This window comes from Gavia stellata, chromosome 6, assembly GCF_030936135.1.
Source record: "Gavia stellata isolate bGavSte3 chromosome 6, bGavSte3.hap2, whole genome shotgun sequence".
In the NCBI taxonomy this organism is placed as follows: domain Eukaryota; kingdom Metazoa; phylum Chordata; class Aves; order Gaviiformes; family Gaviidae; genus Gavia; species Gavia stellata.
In genome coordinates, this window is record NC_082599.1 from 55462193 (window position 1) to 55478763 (window position 16571).

The 16571-nt window shown below is 47.0% G+C and overlaps 1 protein-coding gene across 1 annotated transcript in view; it reads right to left on the bottom strand.

The window, feature by feature from the left end:
* The window catches only part of ITGA9 (integrin subunit alpha 9), a 214485-nt gene extending 207139 nt beyond the window's left edge, over positions 1 to 7346 (bottom strand). Inside the window, exons 1-2 of the mRNA XM_059818609.1 lie at positions 7273 to 7346; positions 5463 to 5569 (exon numbers count right to left, since the gene is read on the bottom strand). Of these exons, the coding sequence (XP_059674592.1) occupies positions 5463 to 5569; positions 7273 to 7282 (117 nt within the window). The 5' untranslated portion in view covers positions 7283 to 7346. The remainder of the gene's footprint in view (positions 1 to 5462; positions 5570 to 7272) is intronic.
* Positions 7347 to 16571: the final 9225 nt, after the last annotated feature.

Below are 16571 nucleotides of genomic sequence, written 5' to 3' on the forward strand. Positions count from 1 at the left end.
CAGCCTCTATCCTGCAAATCATCTCCTCCACATACTTTCAACTTTTCCTGGAAATTTTGCGTCAGCCCCCTTCACGATACCCACATTTGACCCTATCCTCCCCAGACGAGACACTCTCTTCCCTCCCTGCGTGCTACCCCACTTTTCTGCCTCAGCAGCTCACAGCTGAGCACGTTGCCCATGAGAGCACCTCACGGTAAAAACTCCATAAACCAGACACAGTTGTGTCACCTACCCAGTAAAGGACCTGGGAAGCGTATCAACCACTGGGAAACTCAAAATTCAATCTACCAGTCAACACAGGCCCTTTCCCATACACTTAACCCCAGAAAGACATAAAAGGGTAATACTACTCTCATTTTTTTAACTGAAACAGAGCAAAACCGGTTGTGCAAAAGGCTGCTCTGCTGCTAGCCATGCTGCATTCAGAGTTTGGTATTTATTGCTTTCCCAACTTCCACCACTCAAGAAGCATGTATTTCCTGAAGATGGCCATCACAGAGGGATAACGAGGGACTCCGGGGGCTGTGGAAATCTCTGCACCGCACTGCGTGGCCGTGACGTGAAGGATGCTTCTGATGGCACTCTGCTCGACAGCCAAACGTACGTGGGGAGTCCTGCAAAGAGCAGCTCTGGGGACTCCCTTACTTCCTTTAAGGAAGCTCAGTTGTGATTTTAATCCCCATGCACTACTCATTCAAAATCCAACAGCATCAAAAAAACAGCACGTGAAACACTCGTTTTCAGAGTAACCAGGAAATGGTTTCTCTCCTGATGGATCTGTGCTGTGAGCACAAATATACACATGCACAGCCCTTTTAAAGACAGTACCATAAAGACACATACCATTAAAGCAACAGTCAAGTCAACCCAAACTCCGGATATAAACTCGAACAGAAACAGACCAAGAGTATTTTTTAAAATTATGGAAAGATAAATAAAGGATCATGATATTGTAAATTCCTTGACATTTTATATCTCGGAAACTGCAATGGAATCACATAAATTAACCTACTAATCTCTCCCAGAGGAGCACAACCGACAGAGTTGGGGAGAGCAGCAGCATTTCATCACGAGCGGAAGACTTTGCTCAGGAGTGAGGTGCAGAGGCCAAGAAAGATAAAACAGTATAAGGAGGAAATATGTTCAAAATCAACCACAGGCTATGGGCTCAGTTTAGCAATTCTAGGCACACTTAATTCATCTGTTAGGATTTCTTTTTTGTTTGGGGTTGTGTTTTTTTTTTTTAATGAACACATGCTGTGTATTTGGGCACACTACAGTTTACCACTGGCTGCCTGAGTCTGTGGACAGCTTGTGACCATAGGTCTAAGAGATGAGATCCACCTCCGTTATCTCAGCGGGGGCTTCCCCAGACTCCCTCACACCACAGCTGCAGAATTTGACATTTTCCCAATGGAGAGGAGTCCTCTTACGCCCCAAAACTCATTCCTCTGCAGCCAAGCAACTAGCACATGTGCTTCTCAGCTATGGCAAAGCTGGTCCACAGCTGCTTTTGGTTCTGCTGCCTTCCCAGAAATGTTTGGTTGTATTACAGCACGCAGTCCCTACATTATTCAACGTTGCTGAGGCAAGGTGTTGTGCTACCAAAGGTGGTTACAGCCTTCCTTCTTTGATGGCACATGTCTGAAGAGGTCTTGGGAACAGAAATGAGTCACCTGAATTTGATGCTATGGAGAGGGTTTTTCTGTGGGTTTTTTTTCCTGAGGTGATGGCAAACAACTGACGACAGATTATACACCCATTTTTAGATGCAAGCCATAGGTGTTCCCCTGTGCAATGAGGAGGCCATTGGCACACTTTGGTGCTCAGCAGCTGCTGCCAGGGCACAGGCTCTGGCTCTACCATGGAACAGAGGAGAAAGGATGCAAACCCTTGAAGCAAAATAAAACGCTTCTGGACAAAGCACACGGAAGTCTCTATTGATGGCAGACACTGCATTACCACAATGTAATGAATAGGCCATTTCAGAACTGCAGCCACTTTGCTCTTTCGTATACTGAACGCCAGCCACGGGTTTTGCACCATAGCAAAAGCAACGCGAGAGACCAGGCTTCACTTCAGACCCTCTGCTGACTCCTAAAGTCAGAGTCCAAACAAGGGACTTTTTGAATGAGCTGCTGTCAGACCGCTTCTGGTTCGCTCTTCCCTCGGAGGACTTTGGCTTTGCTGCAGTGATGTTTTTTTTTACAGACACGCACACAATCACTAAACGTGCCAGTAAGTCAACTACTTAAAATGAAAAATAGCAACACTTGATAAAAAAACAGAGTAATGACAGATGTGGCAGGTATTTAGGAAGAGCAAGACTGAGGAATATGGCTTATCTCCAAGTCATAATGCACTGTCCCCAGTTTCTCTCCCAACAAAAGTAAAAGGAGGACTTTTGCCATTTCAGTTTGGAAAGAGCTGGCAATCTCAGCTGTATTATCGCAGCACTTAGATGAATGCAAATATTGACTAATAGCATACCCGAGGACAGGAAGCCACTGAACTGCAAACTCAGAGCTTTTTTCGCTAATCTTACTTCTTCATTTGTTTAAATCCTCATTGTTTGAGACTTTTCTATTTAGTCCGTCACACAAACATAAAACTCTGGTTCAGTAACATCCTGGCACAATATGGGCTCAAATACAATCCAGTTTACCAAACATCAGCTAAGCCTCCCTGCACAGTCCTCACCTTCCCCACCGCCCCTTTCCACTGAAGCTGGTACTCTTATCAGGCAATTGGGGAAGGCTGATAAGACAGAAATTTAAGCCACTAAGCAGTTTCAAAGCAAACACAACAACTTCTTTGTACAATCCACAGTTAAACTGTGGGACTAATTACTCTAACACAGGACGTCAAGAGCATGACTAGTTCACACAGGTTTAAAAAGCAACTACCCGTATTTATGCAAAAAAAAAAAAAAAAAAATCCATCCAGGGCTATTGACCACAAAGATACCACTCTGACTTAAAGGAATCCCTGGAAGAGATGCAGTAAATAGAGCTGTAATGCCTGACAATATAGACTGCACATATTCATAACTACTGGGCATCGCTCACGAGAGTTAGCTAGTAATTTTGTTAAAAAGCTAAAATCAGCAGATGCACCTCTGAACACATATTCAGACACGTCTTCTCAGAACACCAGTTTCTCACAGGCACTTCAAAGACAGCTGCATTTTAAAGAAATCCTGATCTTTAAAACTAGAAGAGCACATGAATTAAATACCATCTGCTTATGGGAAAGTCACAAATCTTTTTCATTAAAAAGGTATCTCAAAACAAAGAGTAACAATGCCCTGAAACAGCCAGGTATTTTCCATCCACGAAGGAATTTGCGTGCCTTCACTCCAGGCTCTGTCTACACACAGATGTGCACAGATATTTCATTAGTAGTTTAAGGCAGAGCGCTTTGGTGATAAGTCTCTCACTGAAATCAATGAGAATTAGACATTTAAACGTCCTCAAGCATCCAGACACAATCTACTTGGTGAGGGCAGTATAATCTTATCAGAGGGCTGGTTTAGGAATTCCTTAAATCAGCGTAACTTGTGGAGACATTTTACCAGCTTAAGCTGCACCGGAATAAGCCCACCACCAGCTGTGCATTTTACTTTAGCGACATTTTGCTTTTAACCCGCTCTACGTTTGAAATTTCTATCCCCTCAGCCCCACTCTAAGCCCTCACAGCCTGCCCATGCTTCTCACCCTTGTAGCCTCCCCTCAGCCAACGAGCACCCTGCCAGCCCCAGCACTGGCAGTTGCCCGGCTTTTTTCCTCCACCAGCTTTCCCTTCCTTTGCTACTTCTGTCTGGGGAGATGACACCTAAGCATCAGCTGCAACCAGTTCCCCTTTGAACCAAAATACATGAAACCATTATTCTCAAGATATCATTTTTACAAATATGTCTCAGCGTTACCTAAAAAAGCGTGTGCACTAGCTTCTGAAAATGGGACAAGAATTTGTCTAGTTCAGACCGATGACTGGAAAACGGAGAGGATGCTCTGTCTCAAGGTAGCTGTATCCTGATCAGTGCAAGTTACTCCTCAGTTGTCACATCGGATTCTGAGCACACATACAGATCAGGATATACCTTGAAAACATGAATTGCTTAAACTAGCATGAATGCCTTAACTTTGTGCTCTGCTGTACAATTTTACAGTGTATTTTATTTATACCCCTCTTTTTCCTCTCCTCCTCTAGTGCTGAACACATTTAAAACACCCAAGAAAAGTAAAACATCAGCCAGCCCCTATAGCACTGGCAAGCTGTACACCAAAAGAGATGATCGGATAAAATACCACAGTACTATCGCAGAAAGGTATCGAAACCACCTGCTCCCCCATGGGGAAGTTGGTGTGCAAGGACTTGGGGTGTAAGCGTTTGGACTCTAAGCGCGTATCAAGAAAAATGCCTTTGAGTGAAGCAGCTTTGTCTACTTGCCTTACACAGGTAGTTGGCACAGCAATCGTCGTACGAGATCTTTCCCACGAGCAGCTTTGCGACAGTTTGATGCCACATACCAGGGCAATCCCCATCTCATTGGAAAGACGGGGTCATACTGCAAGTTTCCAACTCCCAAACAGTGGTGTTTAGAATTAGATTGTTGTCAGGGTTACTCCAATGCAAGCTTGAAATTTTCCTGCCACAGATACTATGCACAGCATTTTGCTGCAATTTTTTTTTTTTATTTCAGTTAACATTCCTGCGGACTCACTTGAGCAGACAGTCAGAACCCAGCCGTGGCTGTAAACACAGGCAACTAATGATCATAATATACCCATGTATTTTAGAAAAGTTTCTGCCCAGCTCTCTTTATGATTTTTTTTTTTTTCCAACACAGGAAATGTTATTTTGCAAAGATAAATTCCACATCCTAAGGATCACATCTGCTCTCCTTGACCTGTCTATGTGCATGGTAACCATATCAAAGACAACAAGGCCACCCACACACAATTAAGTCATCTCTACTTTCAACTCTTCTGCCTCGTTAATGGAAAATTAATATACAGGAAGAAAAAATATCTCCACAAAGACTCATCTTACATTTTTCACATTAAGTTCTGACATGCAATACATACACTCAGGGAAAATGGATGCATACATATTCCCTACATAAACACAGGCAAATGACAAAAAGAACAAACTAGCAGGTACCTCCCAGACAAAGTTCTATTTATTCGGTTCAAAGATTTAATCCCTCAGATTTAGGAGGAAGCCCCTGGGTGACACAAGTCAGGTGTGACAGCTTTGAAGTCCTCCCTCTATAAATAAAGCTTTCTGGCTGGGGCTCGCTTTTCCTTCCGCTTGAAGGAAGGGACTACAGAATTTGCTGCCCGTAAAGCTGGACTCCGTCAGTCACTGCCAAACACATTAATCCTGACGTGTTTAGCATTAAAGTCAGACAGCAGCAATGGTTTTAATGAGATGAAAGAAGAGAGTGGACTTACCAGCACACTTCCACCAGCCTTCGGCTGTCTAGCCAGGCTCACGCCCATCCATTCATCATCTCTGTCTTCTTTGCAGGTCTTTCCGCAGAGCGTGCCCCGAGAATTGCCTACAGAAAGAGGGGAAAGGCAAGGAGACATGAGTTTTAAATACCCACCAAAGAATCCCTACAAGAAAAGAGATTGCCCATCAAATGCCAGGCTGACAGTGCTTTTCGTTCCCCTTGCATCCTGATTATTAGTTCTTTTATGCATTAATCGGGGCGATGCTCTCACTCTTACTAGGCATCATACAAATACATACTAGAGGACAGACCCTGTCCCAAACAGCCAGCAGCTATTACAGCATGTCCACAGCTCTACTTGAATAAACCATCCAACTGAAGTCAATGGGAGAGATGTGAGATTGCAAATCTCACAGAATGCAATCAAAGCAAAAATTACTCTTGAAAATGAGATCTGGGGCACTTAAAAGAAATTGAGGCCTAAATCTTTAGTCCTATCAGGCAGTATTCACAAATCCATGAGAGACATTTTACATTAATGTAGCAGGACAAATCAAACTTAGCCAGAAGACTCTTTTAACATATGGAAGCTTCATAAACACAAATTCTACTTGACTCAGTCATGAAAAGATGAACAATACTAACATGTTTTTTTAATAGGCAGAGAAAGCAATAACATGCATGCCATCAAGAAAACCAAAATATTAAAAGGGCTCAATTTTCTCCATCAGAATCCAGCACGAGGTTTCAGATCAGCGCCTTACTTTAGGACTCCACCTTCCCCCGGTTCAGACAGTACATCAGAGAAACCGAAGTTGATTCTGATCACATGCAATAGCGTACAAGCATGGCTCTCACTGAGAAACTTACTTCCTTTAGCACAAGAAGCAAACCCAAATAATGACTCGCTGCATCACGAGGGAATACAGATCGCCATGTTGCTAGTAACACCCCACATCACGTGCCCGCCGCCGCACTGCCTGGGGTCATCCCATGCACCCGTATTTCAGCACGGCCTGGAGTAGGCAGCAGTGCTCCCAACCACTCACATACCTACTGACACACTGCAAAGTCACACTGAAGCAGGTGGAGAAAAAACAGCGGCTTAGGTTAAGAAGGAAAAAAGCCACCTTTGCCTGGGTACTCACCAGAGAGAGCAAGCAGGGCACTGGGAGGACACCAGCACCAGGTGGGAAGCTATTTCATAATTTCAGAATCACAGAATGGTTTGGGTTGGAAGGGACCTTAAAGATCATCTTGTTCCAACCCCCCTGCCATGGGCAGGGACACCTTCCACTAGACCAGGTTGCTCAAAGCCCCGTCCAACCTGGCCTTGAACACTGCCAGGGTTGGGGCATCCACAACTCCTCTGGGCAACCTGTTCCAGTGCCTCACCACCCTCATGGTGAAGAATTTCTTCCTTATATCTAATCTCAATCTACCCTCTTTCAGTTTAAAGCCATCACCCCTTGTCCTATCACTACACGCCCTTCTAAAAAGTCCCTCTCCAGCTCTCTTGTAGACCCCGTTCAGGTACTGGCAGGCTGCTGTAAGGTCTCCCCAGAGCCTCCTCTTCTCCAGGCTGAACAGCCCCAACTGTCTCAGCCTGTCCTCACAGGAGAGGTGCTCCAGCCCCAAAGAGAATGACACCTTTGCTACCAGTGCTCAAAATACGTCAGGAGAGGCTGACAAATCCTTCTCAGTATCTCGGGGCCTCTTTGAAGCTGTCAGGAGGATGGCTAGCCATTTGGGGTATGGTTTCATTTTTGGTTCCCCCCTTCTCCCCCCCAAGCATCATAACTACCTACCTCGACCCATATCCAGTTCTGTGCATCTTCTGTCAGGATTGGTATGAACTCGACATTTAAACACTGCTCCTGGGGACTGAACAGAGGTGCTGTATTTAGATTCTGCCTTGGGAGCACCAACCAAGACCCTAGAAACCAAAAGCAAAGTAACAAGTGATTAGTTTCAGGAGAAGAGAAAAAAAATAATAAACAACAGCAAGGTTCACATTGCCAGAGCTTCCTTAGTAAGAGGACTTTCTCCAGCAACCTTGTAAAATTATGACATTGACTCACAAACTGAAAACACCACACACAATAAAGGCATTTTTCCCCAGTGAAGCCACAAATACTTTAACAAGTTACATTTCCATTAGGATTGTAATACATTTAAAGCACTACCCCCACACACACCCCCCTCCGAAATCATTTAGGAAAGTATTAGGACAGACAACAGCAGCTGCATCCATTTTTCCTCAGTTTGAACTACATCCCTATCAATCCAAGAACCCACAAGAGCTAATACACACACCCACGAGAGGATGAAATCTGAACCTGCGTGCTCGCCAGCCAGCCAGCGATTAATAAGCTTGTTGAGAAAGCTGAGGCACCCCATTCTCAGAACACTTCATGTAACTACAGCTTTAAAAAACGACAACAAAACCACCCACCCAACAACACAGGGGCAAATCTCTTCCACAATGCGTTGCTATCAACCAACATTTATCACCAAGGCTGTGAAGGGTAGACCTGGGCTACTTATCCCACATGAGAGCTAGTGGCTCTAGGAAGCACCGATGCAGGAGCTCTGACAGTACGGCTCCTTAACGTACCCTTGAAAGATGATGAGCACTTTTTAATCACTTGTGTTACAATCCAGTTAACTGTTTAACAAGCTGGCAGCTGCTCGTGCCCTAAGAGGTGCTTTTTGAGGAGGATTACAGGGAAAGCACAAGTATTAAGGGAGACTTTTTATCACCTCCTCATTAAAGGGACAATCTTTCTCACTTGGTTGTGAGCCCAGACCTGGGCACATGAGGGTGAGGAGGGAGGTTAAGCAGGAGGAAGGCAGCTTCAGGGAGAGCGGTGGGGAGCACCAGGTAGTTTAGTATCAGTTCTGCTGATACCCTTGCACTGCGAGGCAGTGCAGAGCTTATGCATGTAACAAAATCTTCACTGAAGTTAAGCCCAGGGCTAGAACTAAGGGCGACCGTCTCTAAAAGACTGAGCCTCCAGCACTCACATGCATGGATCCAGCCTGCTACCAGGGAGACACTGTTCTTGGTTTACCCACTAAAGGGCTAAAGAGCTACTAGTGCAAAGTCAGTCCGCATACACAGCCCACCCACAGCACAGACGGACAGCCCAGCACAAGCCCCAGAATGGAAGCTTTCCCTGTTTTAAACAACTTCATCCTCCAATTTCAAGTTCCATCCCCAACCACGACACATCACCACCATCCCAGTAAACACAGGGAGACCCGAGGCACAAGGCGTGCACATGTCCAGGGTCAGCCTGAGCCACCTGGAAGAGCTGCTCCTGCATCAGAGTCTGGCCTATACCAACCAGCAGCACATCTCCACTCCCTACACGCTTCCCCGGATGCGGGATGTGACAAACCTGTCCTGTGGCACTTGGAAATACATTTACAAAAAGAAGAGAAACCCCTACATTAAGTAACCATTTTCTCCAAAGCTTCATGAGCTAAGCTGTATCATTTGGAGAAGTTTGATGGGGCTGTACTCTGCAACGCACATCATGTTTTCACAAGTGAGAAGAATTAATGTCCGAAATACTTAAGTTGCTAAAACCTACAAAGCCTGCACACATTGTGGAGGGAGCATAAAGGAGCCTGAAATAATAGCTCCAAATGGAAATCCCACTAGGCAGGCGGCAGGCAGAAAATCAAATGCCAATCATTTCATTTACACAGGCGATGAATGCATGTCATTCACTTATTGACATTCATGAGGTCTAACAAAAATAAATATGGGGGGATATTACTAGCTTAAAGAGTTACAGGTTCAAATTGCAAATGGCAAGAAACTGTTTCTGTGACCTGTTGCAACAATAAGATAGCGTAGGCCACATTGACCTCCAGTTTAAAAGCAGCTTTGCTCTAACCTAAGAAAAGTAAATACGATTCAGCAATCAGTGCACCAGATACCTTGGGCTGCAGAATGCAAGACAGAGATAAAGGAGTCTAAATCACAAAGACTCTTCAGCTCTCTTTAAAAAGCTGAATGGGAAAAATTGGTAATTAATGATTTGAGTAGGCTACTGGCACAGATAATATTGCTGTCTTGAGCAAATATACCTTTCAAAAAGAAAGCATCTGTTGCCATTTCCTCATGTGGACTGAGCAGAATGAAGCAGCCAGTAAAGGCAACGGGTGACGTGTGCCAAAAGCAAATCTATTTTGGATTGTCCTGAGTGTCCATACATTCAAATTTGATATTTCACCTACATCACACACACTATGTCATCTTAGGATCTTGTCTCATTCTTTCACTCTTGAACCTAGACTCCAGCAGGTGAAACCTCTACAGATCTCCTGTTCTGTCTGGCATGACCCATGCTCACCCGTGCCCTGAGACAGTCACCTTCAGGGAAATGGGAGGTTTTCTGTTGGTTCTCATGCTTTTTTGGTTGGTCAAGTTGGTATTTGCCACATACCACTTACTTTGGTTTTATTCCAAGGTTTGAGACTGGAATATTTCCTTTGTCAAGAAAAAAAAGAGTCCTTTACTCTTTCATTACTTTTTGTACGTTGGAAGAAAGTCACCTATTTAAGTGTCATGAGACTTTCTAGCAGACCTGGATACAAGACTCATTTGCATCCAAGTATTTTGGGACTCATCTAGCAAAACAAATGCCTGTTTTGTACCTCCCCTACATATTAAAACACCTTTGAAATCTTTTGCAATTTCTATGAAACAACGCTGCAGCCAGGGAAGGTGTTTTTCTCTGGTACCATACTGAAACAGAAATGCATTTCAAAACAAAGCCTTAGAGTCTAACGCAGTCTTCTTGCATTTCAGTGCTGTGGAATCTTGCCTGGCATAAACACAGAAGATACGTAAACAGCCAGCAGAAGTACAACCCTGTCCTCTTGCTATGACCAGGCAACTTTCCAGCATATTCCAACTAGTTTAACCAGCTCTCATTTAAAATAGCCTAATTTTGTGGTACAGTTTTCCAGTGCTGCTATAGGGCTACCTGGGTACTCAGCAAGCAAGCACCAGCAGTTCTCCAGCCCTTTGCCAAAAGGCTTATGATGTGGGCAGTACTCTTTGCAGAGATTATTGATGAGTGCAGGTCCTCACCACAACTGTAACACTCTGCAGGAAGCCCCTAGGATATTTGCGAGTAGCTACATGAAGACACCTTGAAGGGGAAACCCCATCAAAAGAAAGAGATTACTTTCTATGGAAGAGAACCAAGGGCAGTAGGAGTGGGGTTTGGGGCCATTTTAGGGTCACTTCTGCTTGACGTGCACAGAAATCTGTAAGAATCAGCCACATCCCACTGACCCTGTGAACAAAGTATTGGGGTCTAAACCAACACGAGGAGCAGTAGGTAGAGAGGCCATTTTACCTTCTCTTTTTGCATTCATACACGCATGATCAAGGACAAACGCCCTCATCTGTATGGAGACAACTACACAGCTGCATGGCCAGAAACCATCACATGGCAGGAGCCACAGCAGCTGATATTAATGGATGACAAGAAGCTTTCTTGGCCACAGGGAAATCCACACCTCCTTAAAATTACTTCCTGCGGAACAGTAACTATCACTTCGCTGGTGATTGACCCTCGGGACATATAGATGCCTGCTGCGTTTAGCAGAAGGAACAGTGAACGAAAGCATTGAGCTGACCGATGGCATGGAGAGATGCCAAGCACATTAAGCATCAGCCTACAGCATGCCAGCAGCGATTAGGGAATCGCAGCTCAAGGACTGGGGAGTGTAGGTACCTCACCTCACTGCAATGTTAAGTGGCAGAGAAAAAAGTCTTTAAATATCCTTGCATACCACAGCTGCTTTCAAAAGCAGCACCAGAGGAGGGTGCACCACCAGCATATCCCAGTTGAGCTTCTTCCCATCAGAAAGGTCTCTGTCACTTTCTAAGCCCTCAAAATAAAAAAAAAAAAACCAGTGGTTCGTCCATTGCGTACAGAGTGAGAAGCAGAAGGGCTGTTATTTGGGTGGCAGATGGATGACCTGTGACCAACAACAGCAAGCCCAGGTTCCCCAAAACGCCATGGCAGCACCTACAGCATCACTACATCGTTTATGCAACACGGCATCGTTAACACAACACCCAGCTTCCACGGGGTCAGTCTGCTTCCACATCTTCCTTCTGGTTGCACACAAGTACATCATGCACTAACAACACGTATCCATCAGCCTGAGATGCAGAACAGCCTTCGTTATTTCAGTGGCAGCGCAATCCGGTGAAGAGCAAGGGCCGAAGGAATGAAGCAACAGCACAGAAACCAGACTCATTCCTTGTTGTAAAGCTCACAGCGGGACACCATGCAACTAAACTGACTCCATTACTTTTTCATGCCAGATCATGTTGCCAGAAAGGATAAAGTTGTTACCCTGGACTTGCTGAGGGATTTGGGGGTGTCAGCAAGAAGGGGGCATAGGGAGGGGAAAGGAGAGAGATAAAGTAACATCTCATTTAAAAAAAGAACAATCAGAGATGTCACATTATTAACATTTTTTATTGGGGCAAAAATTGATGCTTTTTTCTTCTTAAACTGTCTGAAGGAAAGCAGAGAAAGCAACATTCTTGGTCACTTTGTAGGGTCTTTACTCCAAGCTTCAAAACTATATCCGGAGAACAGAAGCACTGCAGCTTGTCTCTGCTCCAAACACAAGCAGCCACCTGGTTCCTTACTCGGCTGAAAATGGCAATGATGGGGAAGTGGGTAAACCTGTCAAGATTTACAGCCATAAAACCCGCTTAAGGAAGGAAAAGGAGACATTGTCAGAAATACAATAACCTCAGCACATCTGCGATGACAAACTTTTCTCGAGACGAAAAATGTGCAAAACCAACTCCTAAATGGAAGCATCTTTACAATTAACTATTTCAGACAGGTCAAAGGCAGTGACTTACTCCACTATCGTAGTAGAGGCTGAATACCCATGTTCCACTATAATTTCTGTGTCAAGGACTATGTAGCAGCCTGACTATTCACATTTATCTGACATAGTACTTCAAACCAAATATCCCCCCTCTTTCTTTCCTCCTGCAAGAATATTTGGTTCATATAAATCCTCAAGGATCACCAAACCCTGAATGGGTTTACTGGAAACCTGCAGACCTATGGTAGAAAACACAGATGGGTGCCGTTGCAGTGTTGGAAAACAAACAGCTGAAACACTGAAGACCCAGCCATTACAGATACCATTTTAATATAAATCAGTGGCTATATATATACACGGACACATATATATACACACACACACCCCCCAGCACATGGACAGGCTACTGAGAATAACACACTTCATCTAAGAAGCTCTCATGATCAGAAGTACATTAGGTGAATATCAGGCACTCAGGCAATAAAGACCAAGAAGCCCTGAACTATCACGACAACACTCTCAAATGCTTGAGAGCATATTAACACATTAAATAATTTTAGATAGGCAGGAGCCCTATCAGCCTCAGATATGATCAATCACATTTTTGCAGGCTCACATAGTGCACAGCTCACCAGGCAAGCCATGAATGCCCAAAATATCACTGCCTAAAGTTAGCTACTGCCCGCTGTAGTGTATAGGCCAAATGGACAAGAGAAAACTGAAATCATAACTCTTCTTTGGGTATATAAAGGTAAGAAGAAAACTGACACACAAAACCGAACAATAACCCTATGACTATTAAGAGGAGCTATATGCTACAACGGGATGAATAGAAAACATTTCTATTGCATATTCCCTATAGCTGACTTCAGCCTTTCCCCAAAATATCACATCTGAAAGAGAAGGGGAAAAAAAAAATTAAAAAAATCCCCCAGTAACTCTACAAGCCAGTTAAGGAAATAGCTCTATAGCTTTGCACACAAAAGCTTCACACACAAAAACCTGACACAACTGAAAAATGGCATCAGTTCTGTTCAGCATTTCCCTCTGCGCTCATCCAATAAACTGGGATTGCATCTTGTATTTCAAAAACCTGCAACTGGTAATCAGTTTAAACTTGAAATCAGAGACTTTATGCTCCGAAGGGATGTATAAGATTCTGTACAGTATAAATATGGTTGTAAAATAGTCCTATACAATACTGGAAGCCTTTATGCCCAGTTGAAGTGGGAACAGCTAAAGGCACTGACAAGGCTTCAGCCCTTTGATGGTCTCAATGTCAAGGAAGATTGGCCACATCTTTTAAGCTTTCCAGAAGAAACATGTTAAAGACTTAAAGTTGATATTACGTTGCAGTATGCAAAAAAATGTGCTTGCGCTCAGAACATGCCCATCCAGTACAGGGGATGGCATCTTCAGAAAACTGGAAGAAGGGTGCATATACTTTTAAGAGCTGAGAGATTCATCGCTGTCCCTTAACTGTTAGCATGCATGCGCACATTAAGAGCACAAGTGCACAGAGCAAACTAGAATCAAGGAGAGTGCAAAAAACGTATCTCCCAAACTTGTTATCCCAGCCTCTGTCGGGCACAGGATTTTGAAGCACCCGTGAAAACAAACTCCCCGGTTCCACAATGAAAAGAGGAGCTTTCCCATCAGTGGTGACAATCCCACCCTCATGATTTTTAGCAGTGCTGATGCTGACCATACTAAGCTGCTGTTAACCCTTCTGGGTTTTAGGGCTAGCAATTTATTTATTTAAAAACACTTTATGATCTTAGATACTGTTTTTTTTCTGGGTGCCATAGCCGAGGCTCTATGAAGAAGCTCCATTTTCAGAAAACTGGAGTTTGTATAACTGGAGTTTTTACTTTGGAGCACCGGATTTCTTACAGACGCCTGCCTTCAGACAGGCACCTAACACCGCTAGTCCAGCATCGCTTCCAAACCAACTGGGATATCTGGGAGACTCTCCTCCCTAGTCCACCTCCCCTTCCAAAAAAAAATAAAAAATGACACCAGCAGGTGCTATCTGAAGATAATTCATGTTATCGACCAGAATGATAGACACCTACACAAGAAGCAACAAATTACATCGTTTTCATCCCACCATATCCCACCGGATCAGCATTTCGTTCACACCACCGTGAATCCCCGGCAATTTGTGTCGAATACAAGGCACTTTCAGCCTTTGCACCCTTTGTTGGTTCCTGCCCCGAGTTAAGCATTGCTTTAAACTGAGAGCTTTTCTTCTCCCAGAGCGCTTTTCCTCTATGAAGTCCTCTGATAAGTCCTTAAAAAACGAACCCTCCATGAAAGCCACTATGCAGAAAGGCAGAGCACACAACTGCTTGTGAAGTGAAGGGTGTGAAAGAAATTCATTTTTAAAGAACTGGACATGGGCATGAATACATTTATTTATATCACAGTGCACCACAGTTCCAACATCAACAGCTGAGTAATCGGGCCATATCTAAGCGTAAAAGATAAAGACAAGCTTTGTGGACATTTATTGGCAGCAGCGGCTCCTACTCGCGGTAGAAGCGCACCAGATGACATCAACTAGGTCCAATTAAGAGAAATCAGTTCTGATTCTAACAAAGAGCCTCTGACCCAGACAAGAGAGAGACAGACTATGCTCCAAGGCTCTTTTCACTCAATGGGAAAAACACGACGCTTGCCAGTTTGCATAATTTCTTGAGATGTAGACAAACTTTCTATCATCGTTCATTATTTTTTTTTTTTTTAAGAAGTTACATAGACCTTTCCTCTGCGGTCCCCCACGCCAAGAGCGGGCACACAGAGGAGGCGAAGGCCTCCTGGTTTGGAAACCCCTCTCCAGTCACCGCAGGGATTTTCTCCCTGGCCGGGCGGAGCAGGGAGAGACCAGCGCTGCCAACGCTGAACGCGCTGCTCCCGCTGCCGGTTACCGCTACTGAAGTTTCTCCCGAGTAGCACGGCGTGACCGCTCCTCTTCCCTATCCCCGGCGTTTTCCGTCAAGGAGAGGAGCGGCCAAGTATTTCCCGCAAGGACGCGGGGCCGCGCAAAGCTCCACAGCAGCGGCCGAGGGAGCGCTGCCGCTGCCGGAGAGCGGGTTCGCGATGCCGGAGAGCGGGTTCGCGATGCCGGACAGCGGGTTCGCGATGCCGGACAGCGGGCTCCCGATGCCGGGCGCCAGCTGCCCGCCCGGGAAGGGCACCCCCGTGGCAAAACACCGCCCAACGAGGGGCACCCCGGCTTACAGCAGGGTGAACCCCCCCGCCCGCCCCGCGCGCAGAGCCGCAGCGCTGCCTCCGCCGACGGGGCGGAAAGAGCGCGGGGAAGAGCCCCCGCAGCCGGGGCGGAGGCGCCCCTCCGCTGCCCGCCCTTGCGAGCGGGGCTCGGGTCCCGCTCCCCGGCTGCGGGAGAGGCGGCTGCCGCGGGGGATGCCCCGGCAGCGCTGGCCCCGCCGCCGCCCGCGCACACGCCCGCGCCCTGCGGCGTTACCGCCGCCGGGCGCGCAGCCGCCGCGCTACTCACCACCGCGTGCTGTCGTGGTAGTGCTGCAGCACCGAGTACCCGAAGAAGGAGCCGTTGGGGCCCTGGAAAACCACGGGGCGACCCACGTCCACGTTGTAGCAGCGCGCCAGGGCCACCCACAGCAGCGCCCACAGCACCCGCGCTCCGCGCCGCCGCGCAGCAGCCGCCGCCGGCGGCATCCTGCGAGCCCCGGGGCAGCCGCCCGTCCCGGCGCCGCTGAGCGCTGAGCCCCGGCCCGCCGAGCCCGCGCTGCCCCCGGCGCCGACTCCCAGGCGGCGCGGCCGGGCGCGGCGCTTTTGTGCCCGCCCCGCGGCTGGGCTCGGCTCGGCTCGGCTCGGCTCGGCCCGGCCCGGCCCCGCTGCGCCCCGCGCCGCGACGCGCGGGGACTGCGCGCCCCGTCCGCTCCGCTCCGCTCCGCCCCGCGGCGCCGGCGCCCCCTGGCGGCCGCCGGAGGGACCCGCCGCGGCACCGGGCAGCGCCCCGCGGCAGCCGCCGCCCGCCGCTCGAGGCGGCCCCGCCGGGGGGGGCCGCCCGCTCCCCCTGGCCCCGCGCCGCCCTCCGGCATCCCCGCTCCCAAACGCCCCGTCCTCCTCCCTTCCACCCGGCTCCTCCCGCCGCCGCACCCGCGGGCCCGCCGCCACCCCGCGGCGTCCCCCTCTCCCACCGAACAGCCCTGCAGCTGGGGCCCAATGGTGGTTTTCC